Consider the following 14,039-nt stretch of genomic DNA (forward strand, 5'->3'; position numbering starts at 1 on the left):
CTGAGGTCCACCAGATGTGCAGATACAGCGCAGTGACTGCTCTGCTGGCAGCCTGTCCTCTGACAGCTCTGCAGGAATCAGTGACTAAGAAGAGCTAACTATCAGTATGCCATCCCTCCTGATGGAATTAACTTGCGCAACATATGTGAATGAGTGTAAGTGAAATGCTTTCTGTGCTGCACCCTGATACATTCCCCAGTTCCAGCAGCAGAAGGCCCCACCCCACACGAAGCACTTGGAAAGAAAACAGCACAAATGCTGTGTGTGCCAGGAACACTTTATTGCCTGAATGTTCCTCCTGCAGTGTGGGCAGGGCCTCTCCCCATGCTCAGAAGCGCTCATTTATTTTCCTTACCCCAAAAAGCAGCAAGAAGTCACGGTCCAGGAGCGGACTGCCACTCAGCAGCAGCACTGGTTCTTCCAAAAGGCAGCTCTTGTTGCTACCCCTTCTCAATGACAGCCAAGAGATGGCTCAGTGTGGGCAGGATGTGTCCTGGCGGCACCTCTGGCTGTGTGCTCTGCCCAGGGGTGTGGAGCAGGAAGCTGTGCATGCCCACCTCCCGTGCCGCCCTGTAATCCCTGCTGTAGTCATCCCCGATGTGGGCCGCCTGCTCAGGCAGTGCCTTACCAAGGCATAGGGCTGTCTTAAAGATCTTCGGGTTTGGCTTAGCAACACCCACAGCCTCAGAGGTGAGCACAAAGTGGAAGTGGTGGCGCAGGTTGCACTGCACCAGGATGCTTTCCAGCCGGTTATCGAAGTTGGAGACCACACCCATGCAGAAGCCGTGCTGGCGGCACCAGCTCAGGGTCTCCCTGGCTTCCGGCAGCAACTCCCAATTGCGTGCACTGCAGTAGTCCCGGTAAAGGTTTTCTGCCATCAGTGAGAGCACCGCGTCTTCGTGCACACCCGTGAGCCGAAAGGTTTCTTTGACGACATCCACCCACCACTGCCTGGAGCTCAGCCCCTCGGCCCGGCCGTAGTTGGGGAAGCGGAGGCTCTGGGCCCTGTAGGCCGCACGGAAGGATTGGCTGAGCGCCTCCGGCTGCACCTGGACGCCATGGGCCTGAGCCTCGGCCGCATAACTCAGCCCCACGGGCTGCCGGAGCCGCAAGAGGGTGTCCTTCACGTCCCACGTCAAAAGGCGCAGCCTGAGCATTGCTTCAGACAAAGTTAGGGTTAAAGGGAACCTACAGCACACACGGGGGCGACGGCACGACGCACCGCACGGCTATATCAGCCCCGATCTGGGGCCTGCGCTGAGGCGGGGGGACTTGGGGACGGAGCGGAACGGCCCCGCTCAGCCCCAGCCGCGCCGCTGCCCAGGCCGTGCCCCAGACCGGGGCTGCGGGGCCGGGCCGAGGAGCCCCGCTCCGCCCCTACAGCTTCCGGCTTCGCTCATAACACTTCCGGCTCCGCCCCAGCGCTTCCGGTTGCGTGCCCGGCACTTCCGGCCTGCCCACCGGCTCAGGCCCGCCCCACCGCTGCCTCCTCCCTCAGCCAGCGCAGCAGCTGCGGCGCAAAGTACGTGATGATGGTGTCGGCCCCTGCGGGAGGACAGCGGATGGGAGGCGGGGATCGGGGCTCCAGGCAGCCTGGCCCCGTGCCTTCCCGCTTCTCACCTGCACGCCGGAAGGCGGCCATGGCCTCCATGACCGCGGCCTTCAGGCTGAAGGCGCCCACCTGCGCCCCGTGCCACAGCATGGCGAACTCTCCCGAGACGTGGTACACGGCCAGAGGGTGCGTGGGGTGCTGCAGGCAACGGCAGGGGTCAGCGGGACAGCCGGGCATCATCTGTCCACCCTAGGGACTGGAGCTCTTCCGCTGTGCAGTGTCTCCTCTCCCCACCAGTTTTGGAAAGGGGCCATCGCTGTCCCCAACCCACTTCTCCCTTGGGGACACCCGGTGTCCTCAGCCGGGCCTTACCCGCTCCTTCACATCCCGCACAAGGTCCAGGTAGGGCATCCCAGGCTTCACCATCAGCATGTCTGCGCCCTCACGCACGTCCCGGTCCTGCAGGGAGAACGCACACAATCCCTGCAGCTCACAACTGATGGATGTTTCCTCAGAATTTCTGACCCAGTGATTACTTTCCCAGGAGTCCGGGACACAGAAGGGGCCCCTGATGTCCACAGGAGCCCACAACTGGGCCTGGAACCTCATCCCTTGTCCCCATACTCCAAGCCACAGTGGGGAATGGAGTGCCCAGCTCCTTATACATATTCTTCAGGCTCTGCGGTGAGCTGATGGTCATCGAGGCTCTGACTTGTGCAGGGAAAGGACCCTTGGCCATCTTGGATGGATGAGTTTTTTGGTCCCCACAGAGCCACAGGGCCTGCCTGGACTCACCACAGCTCGTAGTGCCAGACCGCGGGCACCTGGGGGCAGCTGGTAGCAGCGCCGATCTCCAAAGGCAGGTTTGGATTGTGCAGCATCCCTGGGAACAAGCAGGGCACAGGGATCAGTGCCTTCAGTGAGGCCAGGTTGGACCAGCGGCCAGAGCTGTTCCCCCTTCCTCCCCATCTGACTCAGGATGGGGAGCAGCCCCAGCAACCCTCCGCACCCACAGCCCTCCCCATGCCCATAGGGTTGGGGTAAAGCTGATTTAAATATTTTCCTTTTGTTTCTGAGTTTTTCAGGAGCTCTACTGGGGTCCAGGCCTTTCTTGGGATGAGCTCTACCTGCTGAGCCAAGGCTCATTCCAAAATACACTCTGGTGCACTCCCTCCTTGCTGCTCCTGCAAATATGGGCTGTTTCTATCTCTGTAGAACCTCACCTGAAGGGTCCATAGAAGCATGAAGCAAACTTGGCACTGTAGCTCATCACTGACACCTGCAGAGGAGAGAGGTGCTGTGAGGGCTGGAGCTCTTTGCTGCATCCCAGCTCGAGGTGTGGTAGGAATTCCCTCCTACAGTTGGTTTATATTCTGTCTTGTTCCTCTGTTCTCTACCAGAGGCCTGGTGCTTCACTGGCCCCACGCAACTAGCCAAGAACTTCCCCTTTCTCCATGCACTAGGGCAGGAAAATGCCTGCAGCATATCCTGAACAATGTGGAGATTTGCCTCTTCCACTCTGTGCCCAGGCTGCTCCAGGTGCAGCCACCCCGTTGGGGTTGCTCCCATGGCACACACATTTCACGCTCACCTTGTTGCCCATGTCGTTGGAGATCAGAGCCTTCTTTATGGCTGCAATGCGTCCATCCATCATATCCGAAGGGGCAATGATGTGGCAGCCTGCAGGGGGAGGCCAGAAATAACAAACCCAAGGCTCTATCTGCCTGCAGGAGGAGGTGACCCTGGGCAACTCCCTCATAGGACTGAAGGAGGTGTCTGGAGTCCCTGCAGCTCCTCCAGGATTGGCAGGTGGATGCTTCCCCAGCTCAGTGGGAGCCCTCCCACTGGAGCCAGGCACGGTTTGCTTTTGGGCTGACTATAAGTGAGAGGGGGCAAGGTGACAAGAACCATGTGTGGTTGCTGCTGCTAGGCACTGCTCACCTGCTTGGGCATAAGCCAGTGCCACTTCTGCTAGCCGCTGGCAACTGGCCTCATTCTGGATGGTGCCATCTTCCCGCAGGATGCCTGCAAGAAAAAATGAATCAGGCAAGGGGCAGGACAGTGAGGTGATGGCCTCGATCCTTGGAGTTCTGTAACAAGCTATAGAGATGTTCAGAACAACAGTGGGGAAGGAGTTGGGAGTCTTGGTAAGAGGAAGGTGCCTGAACAGCACCCCAGTCCCCCATGCTGTGTGCTCACCACAGTGCCCATGGGAGGTGTAAGGACACAAGCAGACATCACAGGCAATGAGCAGCTGTGGGAATGTGGAGCAGATCTTCCTGATGGCCTGGATGGCAGGTGTGTCTTCTGCATCTGCAGCAGAGCCTCTCTCATCCTGCAAGAAGAGAAGGGCCTGGGCACATAGAGCTAAGGGCCTCCCATCAGTTCCTCCGTGGCCGCAGGTATGTTCTTGAACAATAGACCTCATACTGCAGAGTGGTGTGATCACCAGTTGTGGAAAAGGGTGACAGAGCAGCGCGACCGAAATGAGCACAGATCTTGGGGCCTCCCTGCAACAGCTCCCAGTGCAAGACTGGGTCAGGAGGAGCAGCACAGGATGTGCTCTTCTCAAGCTTCAGTGCTGCTCTCTGAAATGTAGAGCATCTCATCTCCCACTCATACAGAGAAACATAGCAGAGGCACCCAGAGCTACTGGGAGCATCCTGGGTATTGCTGCGGTTTCCCATCCTGCTCTGTGGAATGGGATGCCACAAACCCAAACTGCCTGTGTTTTATTGGGAGACCCTCCACCCCCACAGTGCTCCCCCACTCTGCGGCCCCTGCCACCACCTGCTCATGCACACTGACCTTGGGGACCTTGCTGGGCACCCCGAAGATGAGGACACACTTCAGACCATCCTCAACAAGGGGCTGCAGCATCCCCTCCAGCTTGTTGACTCCATACCTGAGAAAACCAAAGTGAAGTGATGCTGCCAGGCACCCAGACCTGCCCTAGACAGGAACCATGCTGAAGGCTGATCTGGACACCCCGCATCACTGCCACAAGGCAGAGGGGGCTGCTCACGTACAGGGGCAGGGATGCTCAGCTGCATACAGCAACCACTTGAGTACCAGCAGCCCATTCTGCTCTGCGCATCTTTGTGATCCAGCAAATACACCGTGAGTACACCCAGTGCCAGCACACAGCCCTCTGACCTGATCAGTGCACCCAGCTGCTGGCCAGGCCCTGCCTGCTGGGCCACTCAGGGATGGACCCGAGTTAATCATTAAGTTGGATGCTGGCGCACACCAAGCAGCAGTGGGAGATACAGGGGAGGCGCTGCTGGAAGGAACAATCCAGGTCCTTATCTGGGGCTACAGCACAGTTATCTACCAGGCAGGGAGCCTTGTGCCATCTCTGATCTGAAAGGATGAGTGTGCCCTGCCCTTGGATCCCTTATCTCAGCTTTCCTGTTGCAGCCCTGAGCAAGCCAGGCTTGGGCTCAGCACAGCGCGCAGGGTGCTGGGCATGGTGCCTGGCATGGCACAGAGTGCAGGCTCTCCTGTATGCACCCTGCTTGCACAACCATGGCTGAGTGCCCAGGGCCAGCAGATTGTGTGCTGGGAGAAACAAGATCCTGATCTGACCAAGCTACCAGGAGCCCCTCCCATGCTGACCCACCTCCCACTGCCCAACAGCAATGGCTGCTGTGGAAAACCTGCCCAACATACCCTGCCCTGGGAACATCCCACTCTGGCGTCTGTCCAAACCTTACAAACACAGCAGGAGCTGCCTGCACATCCTGCAAGGCTGAATGCAGGACAAGAGTCCACATCCAGCTGCTGTATGCTTCCCTGTTCTCTTCCAGCTTCTCTGTGTGCCCAATGGGACCTTGCCACCACCCAGCATTCCCATTTTGCTCTCCTTCCCTGCTTTAAGCAGGGGGATGTTCCCACCCTACTTGATGCTGGGAGGATCCTCAGGACAGGAAATATGTACAATACAGGAGTGTTGCCCGTGTCCTGTGATCATCTCCAGCTGCAAGGCAGCTCCTGGCGGCCTCTGGCCCTTACCTGGCCTGTCCAGGGAGGCTGGCAATCGGCTCCACTGCATCAGGGCTGTCACTGCAGAGGGCAGATGGGACAGAGATGTGAGCACTCGGTGTGAGAAGGAAGATTGCAGATGGGCTGTGCCCACAGAACTCAACCCCTGCCCCACACTTGTCCACAGGGAATTTTTTGGGGAGTCTCAACCCCTCTGACTGCTCAGGGAGTGCCCATGCCTGTAGTGCTATGCCCAGCCAACCCGAGTTTGGTCTGTCCCCAGCCCAGAGCACCAGGGCTCACTCACGTGACAAAGATGGGGTAGATAAGGTTGGAGGCATTGAAGGTGGTGGCTGTGCACTGCCATGAACGCAGCACGGGGTGGAAGTAGCCACTGTGAAGGAGTGACTCTGCCTGCATCTTGGGAATGCACAGGGATGTTGTGAGAAGAGACCCTGAAACAGCAAAAAAAAAAAAAAAAGCAGGAGGTCAAAGGCTGGGTGCCAGTGAAGCACTTTTATTGCTTTATGCCTAGATCAAAACCTTCTTGCCCTGGCAGATATGAGCCTGAGACTAATGGGCTTCAACACAGGAAATGAGCCCTGCTCACTGGGAATCACAGCTGCTGCTCAATTGGTGACTGTGAGATGGGGAAAAAAGAATGTGATGGCCCTGCATGCTGCTCTGCTTGGACATCTGCGAGTTGCAGTGAATTCCCCAGGGCATTTGCTTCCCAGGCTGCAGGGATGAGGCAGGAGCTTCCGCCCCATAACTCAGTAAATGCCATTCCTTCTCTGCCAACATCAGCCTGCAGGCTGTGTACCGCCCTGCCCAGCCACAGGACTTGCCTGTAACAGTATTTTCTTCTTCCACACCTCACTAATAATCTTGTGACTGGTTAATTTAAACGTACATTTCACAACAACAAACCCTTGGCTTACCCAAGCCCACAGCACACATGGGGCGTCAGCACCTGGCTGATCTCCCCAACACTAAACCTCAGTGCTCCTCCACCAGTGCTCAGCTGAGGACACGCTGACCTCACTCTGCTTTCCAGGACTGCAGCCCAGGAATGGCATCCTACACCAGAGTAGAGCTGAGCAGGAATGGCTCCTTTCCTCTGGGAAACTTTAATTGAAGGTGTTCCTGTGTTTTACACTGGGAGAAGCTCAAAGACCCTTCAAATATCCCAACCTGGAGCCAAGTTGTCCATCTGCACCAGATTGAACCAAGCTGTTTGCATTTCTGGCTTGGGGATGGAGCGACCTCTTGCTTACTTACACAATTACATACATAGAAGGACTATAAAAGCACCACGATGGTGCTCACGCATGGTATGGAACAGCTGCAGCACGCAGGCAGTGTCCTGGCACTGCAGGAAAGAACGCCCAGCACAGGGTCACTGCCATTCCACACAGCAGAGCCCTTGGGAGGCCGGCAGTGCCTAGCCACAGCTCCAGGCAGCAGAACAAAAGGCTCAGTGAGCACAGCACACTTTGAGAATCCAAAAAATGCTCCGAGCGCTGATCCCATGGAGGGGGACGGGTGTGAGCAGTGGCAGCAACTCCCACTGTGCTGTCAGGGGCAGATATCAGGCACAGCCCGCATTGGAGAAGTGGGGAGGGCTTGTCCAGAGGAGATAACAGCAATGCAGGGGGACCCCCGCCTCTGGGTCCCCCACAAGGGGAGCTGCCAACAGCTGAGCTGAGTGCTGACACTGCTCAAAGGGCAGCAAGAAGGGGCTGGGGAGCACTGCCAACAGCTGGAGCGGAAAGCTGAGCTCCTAGGAGACACAATGGAGCTACACTAATGAGGGCAAATTAACTGGCAATCAGTTCAGAAGGATTTTGTCTTTCAAATAGGATCTGGAAACGGTGTGCTCTGAGACGCTGTAGCAGCACACGCAGTGACACCACGGGAGTGACAGCACAGTCTGCAGCACTCACTGCTCTGTGACTTCCCCGAGTTTTTCTCCCTTTGGCCCTAAAGCCGGGCACTGCTGGAGTCCTCAGGGGCAGAGATCTGTGCCTCAGCACCAGGTTCTGCCACCACGTGGTTGGTGTCTGTGGCTGGCTTTGCCACGACGGTCAATGGACAAAGAGCACAGCAGTTGGCAGGAACCCCTAGGGATCACCGAATCCAACCCCGGCTCCACACGGCACCACCCAAACCCCAAGGCCACGGCTGAGAGCAGTGTCCCAGCACGTCTCGAGCTCCGGCAGCCCGGGGCTGTGCCCACCGCCTTCTGGGGCAGAGCCTTTCCTCAGCCCCAGCCTGACCCCCCCTACACACAGCTCCCCGCTGTTACAGAACCGCCAGGGCTCTGTCCTGGAGCTGCCCGTCCCCACTCTGCACAGTCCCGGCCCAAGGGCACAACCGGCTACCTGCGGGTCGGTGCCTGCCTCCGTTTGTTACGATCTCTCCCTGAGCCCTCTCTGCCCTTGAGGAATCCCGAGGCCCCGCAAGCCCCGATACCCGTCCGAGCTCCTTCCCCGCCCGGCGGCGCTGCGGGAGGCGGCGGGAGCGCCGAGCCAGTGGGTGACCGAGCCCCCGTAGCCGCCACCCCCGTCGCCACGGGCCGGGCCGTGCGAGCGCCTCCCGGCCCCGGAACGCTGCGTGCCGGCCCCGGGCACTGCGGGCAGCCGCTCCATGCGCGCGGCACCGCCCCAGCTCACAGCAACGGCCCGCAGCGCCGAGCGAACCGCGCCGAAACCCCCGCGACCCTGCGTTCACCTGCCGCCGCTTCCCGCCGCGAGAGCCCAGCGAAATTTACATAGTCCCGCCCGCTGATTTGCATAGAGACGTCCCTCGGCTCCTCGCAGGGGAGGCGTGAAGTCTCGCGCGGAGGAGCGCGGGAAAGGGCTGGTTTTGGCGCGCTCCCAATGGCGGGGTGGCCTCCCCACCACAGGGCCGGAGGGCGGGCAGATCGGAGCCCCGCGTCCGCCCCGCATGCAGGGCCGCGGCTGCTTCTGCGGCGTGCTCAGACGTGCACTTAAGCCACTGAGCTCACTTATTAACTAAGCTCATTTATTAACAACGGAAATCAAAGATTCAAGTTGTGCAAAGAATCTAGCTTTTATTTAAATACTGGTCCCTGGCGGAACACGCATCCCAAATACATACTAGAAAACTAAAAAGAAAAAACAACAAAACAAACAGAATAAAACCCCCAAACCCAGAAGGACAACTATTTTTGTTCTTGAGATCTTGGGAAGACAACACCACAGCAGTCCTTTCATCTGCCACTGCCTACAGACAGAAGGCAGACAGCAGAACATCCTTGTTGCTTCAGCTTTTTGGGGGCTGAGCATCTGTGAAGCAGTCACTGTGCCAGACAAATGGCAGAGGCAGGGCAGCTCTGCATCACCTTTCCAGAACACAAAGGGATGCCCTGCTCCTCCCAAGTGCTCCTGTTTATTTATACTGCACATCAGCCAAACTGATGGATTTGTTTATAGGTTTTCCCCATGTTTCCTTTACCAGACTCCAGTTAAGTCTAAATGTTAGGTTTATTAGTCTTGAAAAAGGTCAGTCAAATAATAAAGCACTGTGTCCAAAAAATAAGCTTATTCTAACAGGTAATTTTTCAGCTGGTTTAACCCCATCTTTCTCACAGAGGCAATTTTAACAGCACAGGTTTGAAGCTGGCCTTCCTACACAGGACTGTGCTGTCCTCCCTGCATCCCTGGAGCCCACAGTATCACAAGGAAGGCCACACATCTTGAGTGACTTAAAAAGTAATTCAGAAAACCACCCAACCCAAAAGCCACCACTATTCTAACACTTGCAGCAATCACCAACCTGTCTGCAGAAACTGCAGCTCTGCAGAGGAAGGAGCTGAGACCATCAGAGCCACTGCTGCCCACTGCTGAGCTGCAGCACACTTGACACAATTTTTTCTTGTTCCTCAGACACAATTTTCCAGTTAGCCTTTCTTTAGATTTTTCATACAAATCCCTCTTTGTCTCTGAGGGCTTTAAAGACACAAAACAAGCACTTGTGGTAATTAGTTTACTTTGCAAGTGCTATGAAGTCTTTTTTTTTTTTTTTTTTTAATTCTGGTTCATTTAGGGGAGGAATTCAGTTCAAGGAACCACTGGCCCTTGTACAGTTGTGCTGCATGCAGCTGGTGAGGCTGGCAGTATCACTGAAAGAGCAGGAAAGAGAAGGCACAGCCAGAATGCAAGAAAATGAAGGAAAAAACATCACTTGGATAAAAAGCTTAAACAGTCAGCTTCTAAGGCTCTTAACATCATCATGTAGACTGTAAACCCCAAAGGGTTAAGGAACCAGGATTCAGATCTTCGGTTGGTTTAATGAGCTTATTCAAAAGTTTTTTCATGTTCTCCAGGTCTTTTCTGTATTGAGGCAACTGACATTTCTCTTCTTTCCCTTTGCTTCAGAGTTAATCCAGCATAAAAATACCAGACCCATTACTGTCTGTTCAGCACCTGGGGAAGCTGCCAAGTCCCCTGCGCACAGGGAGGAGGTGAGGCACCCATGAGAAACGCTTTAGCCAAGTCCTTTATGTACATGCTAAAGCCAAAGAGAGATTCCAGAAGAACAGTAAGGAGCTCTACTGGAAATCAGAGGGGACACAGCAAGATTTCTTTACAACATTTATAGCCCTAGTAACAATAACCCAACCCTGTTATGTTCCATTGACAAGCTCAATTGTCCACCTCCTCCTCCTCATTTTGCTCTTCTTCCTCCATCCTTTCATCATCATCATCATTATCATCTTCTCGGCTCTTATCTTGTTCCTCTGAGTCTGCCTTCTTGTCTTTATCTTTCCTTGCTTCTTTCTTTCCCTTCTGTTCACGTCTGTAAACTAAAAAGAACAGTGAAAAACTGCAAGCCAGTGTTTCCACCATGTGAACATTACAGCAGTTGGGGCCCAGTGTCAACTTGCTGAACTCATAGTAGCAACTCTCCCTATTATGAGAGCTGTGCTGACCAGCCCCATCCATGAGAAATCAAATTAAGTTTCAGCAGAAAAAAGCTGAAAAGGACACAGGATTTTGTATTTGCAGGCAACACCTATGACTTTCCTTAGATAAACATAATATGGGATTGATATCAGATAAGACTTTCTCCGTTCTCACCAGCTGTGAAATGTTATCCCAGCCCTGTTAAGGTACACATTATTAATCTCCACGCAAACTGCAGTGTAAGATGCTGGACAAAGAGAACAACAAACAAGACAGGCAAGTAAATGTTGCTTGTCTGACGTTCAAAGAAAATTGGTGCTACTGAAGTTCCCTCAATAGGATCTGAGGACAATACCTTCCAGGGACTCTTTCAAAGGGGCTATAAATCGCTGAAACTCCATTTCCTCCATGGCAGAGAGAACATCACCAGCATTCAGCGTTTTCCTCTTCCCCTTCATGGCAAAGTTATTTGCACTAGTCAGAAACAAGGAGAAGAGAGCTAATTGATAACTGCCATCAATGTACTTGCTTATTACAGTTCTAAACATGTCCAGAGGAGGGCCACAACAATGCACCAAGGGATGTAACACCTCCCTGCGAGAACAGGCTGAGAGCTGGGTTATGCAGCATGGAGGAGAGCTGAGAGCAGCCTGTCAGTATCTATAGGACTGAGAGAAGGGAGGGGACAGACTCCTGAGCTTTGTCTGCTGTGACAGCACAAGTGGAAATGGTTTCCAGCTAAAAGAGAAAAGATTTGGACTGGATATAAGGAAGACATTTTTTGCAGTAAGGGCAGTGAGGCACTGCACAGGTTGCACAGAGAGGTGGTGATGCCCCATCCCTGCAGACAGTGTCAGTGGATGGAGCTCTGAGCACTGCTGGAGCTGTGGGTGTCCCTGTGCATCGCAGTTGGACTCCATGACCTTTAAATTTTCCTTCCAACTCAAATGATTCTGTGACAAATTAAAAACAGAGTAATATCGTAAATATTCAGTGTTTGTTAATGATTTACTAAAATAATTTAAGATGCCCTCTTGTCCTCACTGGCTGTTTGTGTTGTTTTCCCACATCATGAGTTTTCCAATTGTCTGGGTCTTTTCTACAAATAACCACGGGGAAGGAGAAGGCCTGAATACCAGCTACAAGGCGCTAATTCCATAAAGCCAGTACCAAAGAAGTGACTTCTGCAAAGCACATTCTGGGCAAACACTCTGCCATGCTCCCAGCCATTCCAAAGGTGTTATTGTGTGACCAGCTCCAGGGCTGCATGGTGAGCTTTCAAAGCCAGCCAAGGATTCTTGCCTTTGCCAACCTGTAAAGGCAGTCCAAACCCAACCATTGCAGTCTGCTGGACTGGGGTACAATGTGATTGTTTTGTTTAATCAAATAGACAATACCAAAACATACTGTATGGTAACTGTTGAGTCACAGGCTGAACCACTGATTGAGCACCTGGGGAAAAGACCCACTCAGCCCTAGAGCACAGGTGAAGGCAATTCAGCTGTGAGACAGGAAGAGGTGGAATCTGGCTGTACTTCTCTTAGGCCCCATTTAAGGGCTGACTGCCAATAGGGAAAGATCTCTTCCTAGAGATCCTTCCTTGGTGAAGCTTCCCCTGCAAACCTGAAATCAGACCTGGAATCTTCTGACACAGGTGAGCAATCTTCTTCCCTTCCTTTACAGCACCTCTGTCACGCCAGTCCTTTTGTCACCATGCCTTTCTTGTAACACCTTTCCCACTGTACTGATCTGTCTAATTGTTACACACAGGAACAAATTTCCAGGCCAGCCAGCAGAGGGATGTGTTATAAACATCAGTTGGTGGCTTATCTGACACAACAAATCCTTACCATGACGTTGCATAGAGCACAAACACACTTGCTGCTCGAGATATCGCACTCCGAGCTTCTTTGGATATATTCACCCCATCAGGCAACTAGAAAGCAAGTTAGAAAGGAAGTTAGCTGCTGCTCTCCGAGGCTCGGAGCTGCCTCATGCACCCGTCAGTTCCGTGGCGTTCACAGAGCTCAGAACAGCTCTCACGTGAGGCGTTTCGGGCAGCAGAACCCCGCGCTGAGGATCTCTGATGCAGAACGAGGCCTCTGCCCGCGCGCCCAGCCCCTCGGCCCGGCACCCACCGCCTCTTTGATGATGCGGGTGATGACGGCGTTGGGCAGGTTGAGATCCTCCGGTCTCTCCGCCATCCCGAGCTTCCCGCACAACACAGGCGGCGCCCCAAGAAACAACCGCGCCGCGCAGCCCCGCCCCACAATGCACCGCGCTGCTGTTTCCCGCCCTGCTCCGCGGCTGCCGTTGCCTGGAGACGGGGAGGCGGTGGGCGGGAAACGGGTGGGGGATGAGGGCGGAGGAGGGGGGGCAGAACTGTGAGCAGAGGGGCTGGGGGGGAGGGAGGGGGCAGAGAGGGAAATGAGTCTGTGTCATCCGACATCTAGAAAAAAAGCTAACTCCAGTGTGGTGTTAGAAAGCAGCATTCCTTTATTCCTCACCATACGTACCAGGCAACTCGAGCAAGACACGCATATACATCAGTGCAAGTATTCGTTCTTCCCTTGTGAATACCTGCAGTGTCCCTTTGGATGCTCAGTGGAATCAGGGTAGTCAAGTGCCCGTCTTCTGCTTCCCCATTTTTCACCACCAGCTTCATCACTGAGGCTTTTGACCTACTGCCATTCACTGCTTCCCAATATGGGCGATTCCCACTGCTTGTTAGGCCATGATGAGCCACTTCTTAATAACAACGTATGTGGAACCTGAGGAAAATGTCCTTATGTGTTTTGAAGAAGCATTCTATTAAGTTTCCAGTGCAAAATTATTGAGGAAAACAAGGCTATTCACTCACTAAGGCTGAAAGTTTTAGGACTACAGCTTACACGTTTCTTTTGCTAAACTAATATATTGGTTACTAATCCCTATTACTAAAGAAAGTGACCTGTATCACCTTTGAGGGGAGGGCTATGGGGAGAGAAGAGCTGTGGGGAGGGTCCTGTGGTGGGGGGGGGAGGCTGGGAGGCCTGTAAGCTGGCAGCCCTATGGAGGGGAAGGGGGCTGTTGGGTGGAGCTGAGCTGTGGGGGCTGGCAGTGAGGATGGACCTCAGTGGGGTGGTGGAAGCTTGAGGAGAAGGGCAGGGCTGAGGGGTGTGAGGGCCAGGGAGCAGCTGGGGCAGGTTGGAGGAGCCCTAAGGCAGAGGGGCCTGTGGGGAAGGTGGCTGTGTTGTTTCTGTTCTTGGGTTCTTGCCTCTCCCTGCAGTGCTGTGTGGGTATTGATGTGGCGCAGAGGTGCCCACTACTTCACCCTGTGGGTTTTGCTGTGCCAGGAGTAGCAGGGAGCCCATGGTGCAGGCATTGGGCAATGCCGAGTGAGGCCGTGCTGCTCTACAAACCCCAGCTCCACAACTATCATGCCTAGACCCAGTGATGTAACTAAGTAAACTCAGAATGCGGGAAGGTAGAAGGTTAATCTGGTATTGTGCTGGGAAGATACCTGAATCTGGGAGCAGTAACTGACAGTGCAGGTTTTCCTACAGCATATGTTTCCCAGCATCAGGAGCAGC

At 54.4% G+C, this 14,039-nt stretch overlaps 3 protein-coding genes across 5 annotated transcripts; all 3 read right to left on the reverse strand.

The window, feature by feature from the left end:
• Positions 1 to 259: 259 nt before the first annotated feature.
• Positions 260 to 1,168, reverse strand: HDHD3 (haloacid dehalogenase like hydrolase domain containing 3). The gene has a single exon (XM_052680752.1). The coding sequence runs from the start codon at positions 1,155 to 1,157 to the stop codon at positions 441 to 443; it is 717 nt and encodes a 238-aa protein (XP_052536712.1). The 5' UTR covers positions 1,158 to 1,168; the 3' UTR covers positions 260 to 440.
• On the reverse strand, positions 1,161 to 8,399 carry ALAD (aminolevulinate dehydratase). Of its 3 annotated transcripts, none has more exons than XM_052680747.1 (12): positions 8,270 to 8,399; positions 5,844 to 5,991; positions 5,567 to 5,617; positions 4,361 to 4,457; positions 3,752 to 3,887; positions 3,494 to 3,577; positions 3,144 to 3,232; positions 2,776 to 2,831; positions 2,348 to 2,435; positions 1,925 to 2,011; positions 1,621 to 1,750; positions 1,161 to 1,545 (listed from the first exon to the last, which is right to left on the reverse strand). In XM_052680747.1, exons 1-12 carry the CDS (start codon positions 8,331 to 8,333, stop codon positions 1,466 to 1,468), a joined length of 1,110 nt encoding a protein of 369 aa, XP_052536707.1. In that variant the 5' UTR covers positions 8,334 to 8,399; the 3' UTR covers positions 1,161 to 1,465. The 3 variants fall into 3 exon arrangements, with proteins under 3 accessions (XP_052536707.1, XP_052536710.1, XP_052536708.1); XM_052680750.1 differs by lacking the exon at positions 8,270 to 8,399 and adding an exon at positions 7,921 to 8,026; XM_052680748.1 differs by lacking the exon at positions 8,270 to 8,399 and adding an exon at positions 6,478 to 7,008.
• A 187-nt stretch (positions 8,400 to 8,586) lies between these two features.
• On the reverse strand, positions 8,587 to 12,756 carry POLE3 (DNA polymerase epsilon 3, accessory subunit). The gene is made up of 4 exons (XM_052680753.1): positions 12,606 to 12,756; positions 12,318 to 12,403; positions 10,823 to 10,941; positions 8,587 to 10,367 (listed from the first exon to the last, which is right to left on the reverse strand). Exons 1-4 carry the CDS (start codon positions 12,669 to 12,671, stop codon positions 10,207 to 10,209), a joined length of 432 nt encoding a protein of 143 aa, XP_052536713.1. The 5' UTR covers positions 12,672 to 12,756; the 3' UTR covers positions 8,587 to 10,206.
• Positions 12,757 to 14,039: the final 1,283 nt, after the last annotated feature.

This window comes from Tympanuchus pallidicinctus, unplaced genomic scaffold, assembly GCF_026119805.1.
Source record: "Tympanuchus pallidicinctus isolate F22 unplaced genomic scaffold, pur_lepc_1.0 scaffold19, whole genome shotgun sequence".
NCBI lineage: Eukaryota > Metazoa > Chordata > Aves > Galliformes > Phasianidae > Tympanuchus > Tympanuchus pallidicinctus.

Bases quoted from the DNA above. Each gene is read 5' to 3' on its own strand.
- ALAD (XM_052680747.1), bottom strand. From the start codon at position 8,333: ATGCAAATCAGCGGGCGGGACTATGTAAATTTCGCTGGGCTCTCGCGG. The intron at 3,233-3,493 runs GTGAGCAGTGCC...CTCCCCCTGCAG, and splicing joins ACTGGCTTATGCCCAAGCAG to GCTGCCACATCATTGCCCCT. The intron at 2,436-2,775 runs GTGAGGTTCTAC...GCTTGTTCCCAG, and splicing joins TGCTTCTATGGACCCTTCAG to GGATGCTGCACAATCCAAAC.
- POLE3 (XM_052680753.1), bottom strand. From the start codon at position 12,671: ATGGCGGAGAGACCGGAGGATCTCAACCTGCCCAACGCCGTCATCACC. The intron at 12,404-12,605 runs GTGGGTGCCGGG...CTTGCTTTCTAG, and splicing joins CCCGCATCATCAAAGAGGCG to TTGCCTGATGGGGTGAATAT. The intron at 10,368-10,822 runs GTATTGTCCTCA...TGTTCTTTTTAG, and splicing joins TTTGAAAGAGTCCCTGGAAG to TTTACAGACGTGAACAGAAG.
- HDHD3 (XM_052680752.1), bottom strand. From the start codon at position 1,157: ATGCTCAGGCTGCGCCTTTTGACGTGGGACGTGAAGGACACCCTCTTG.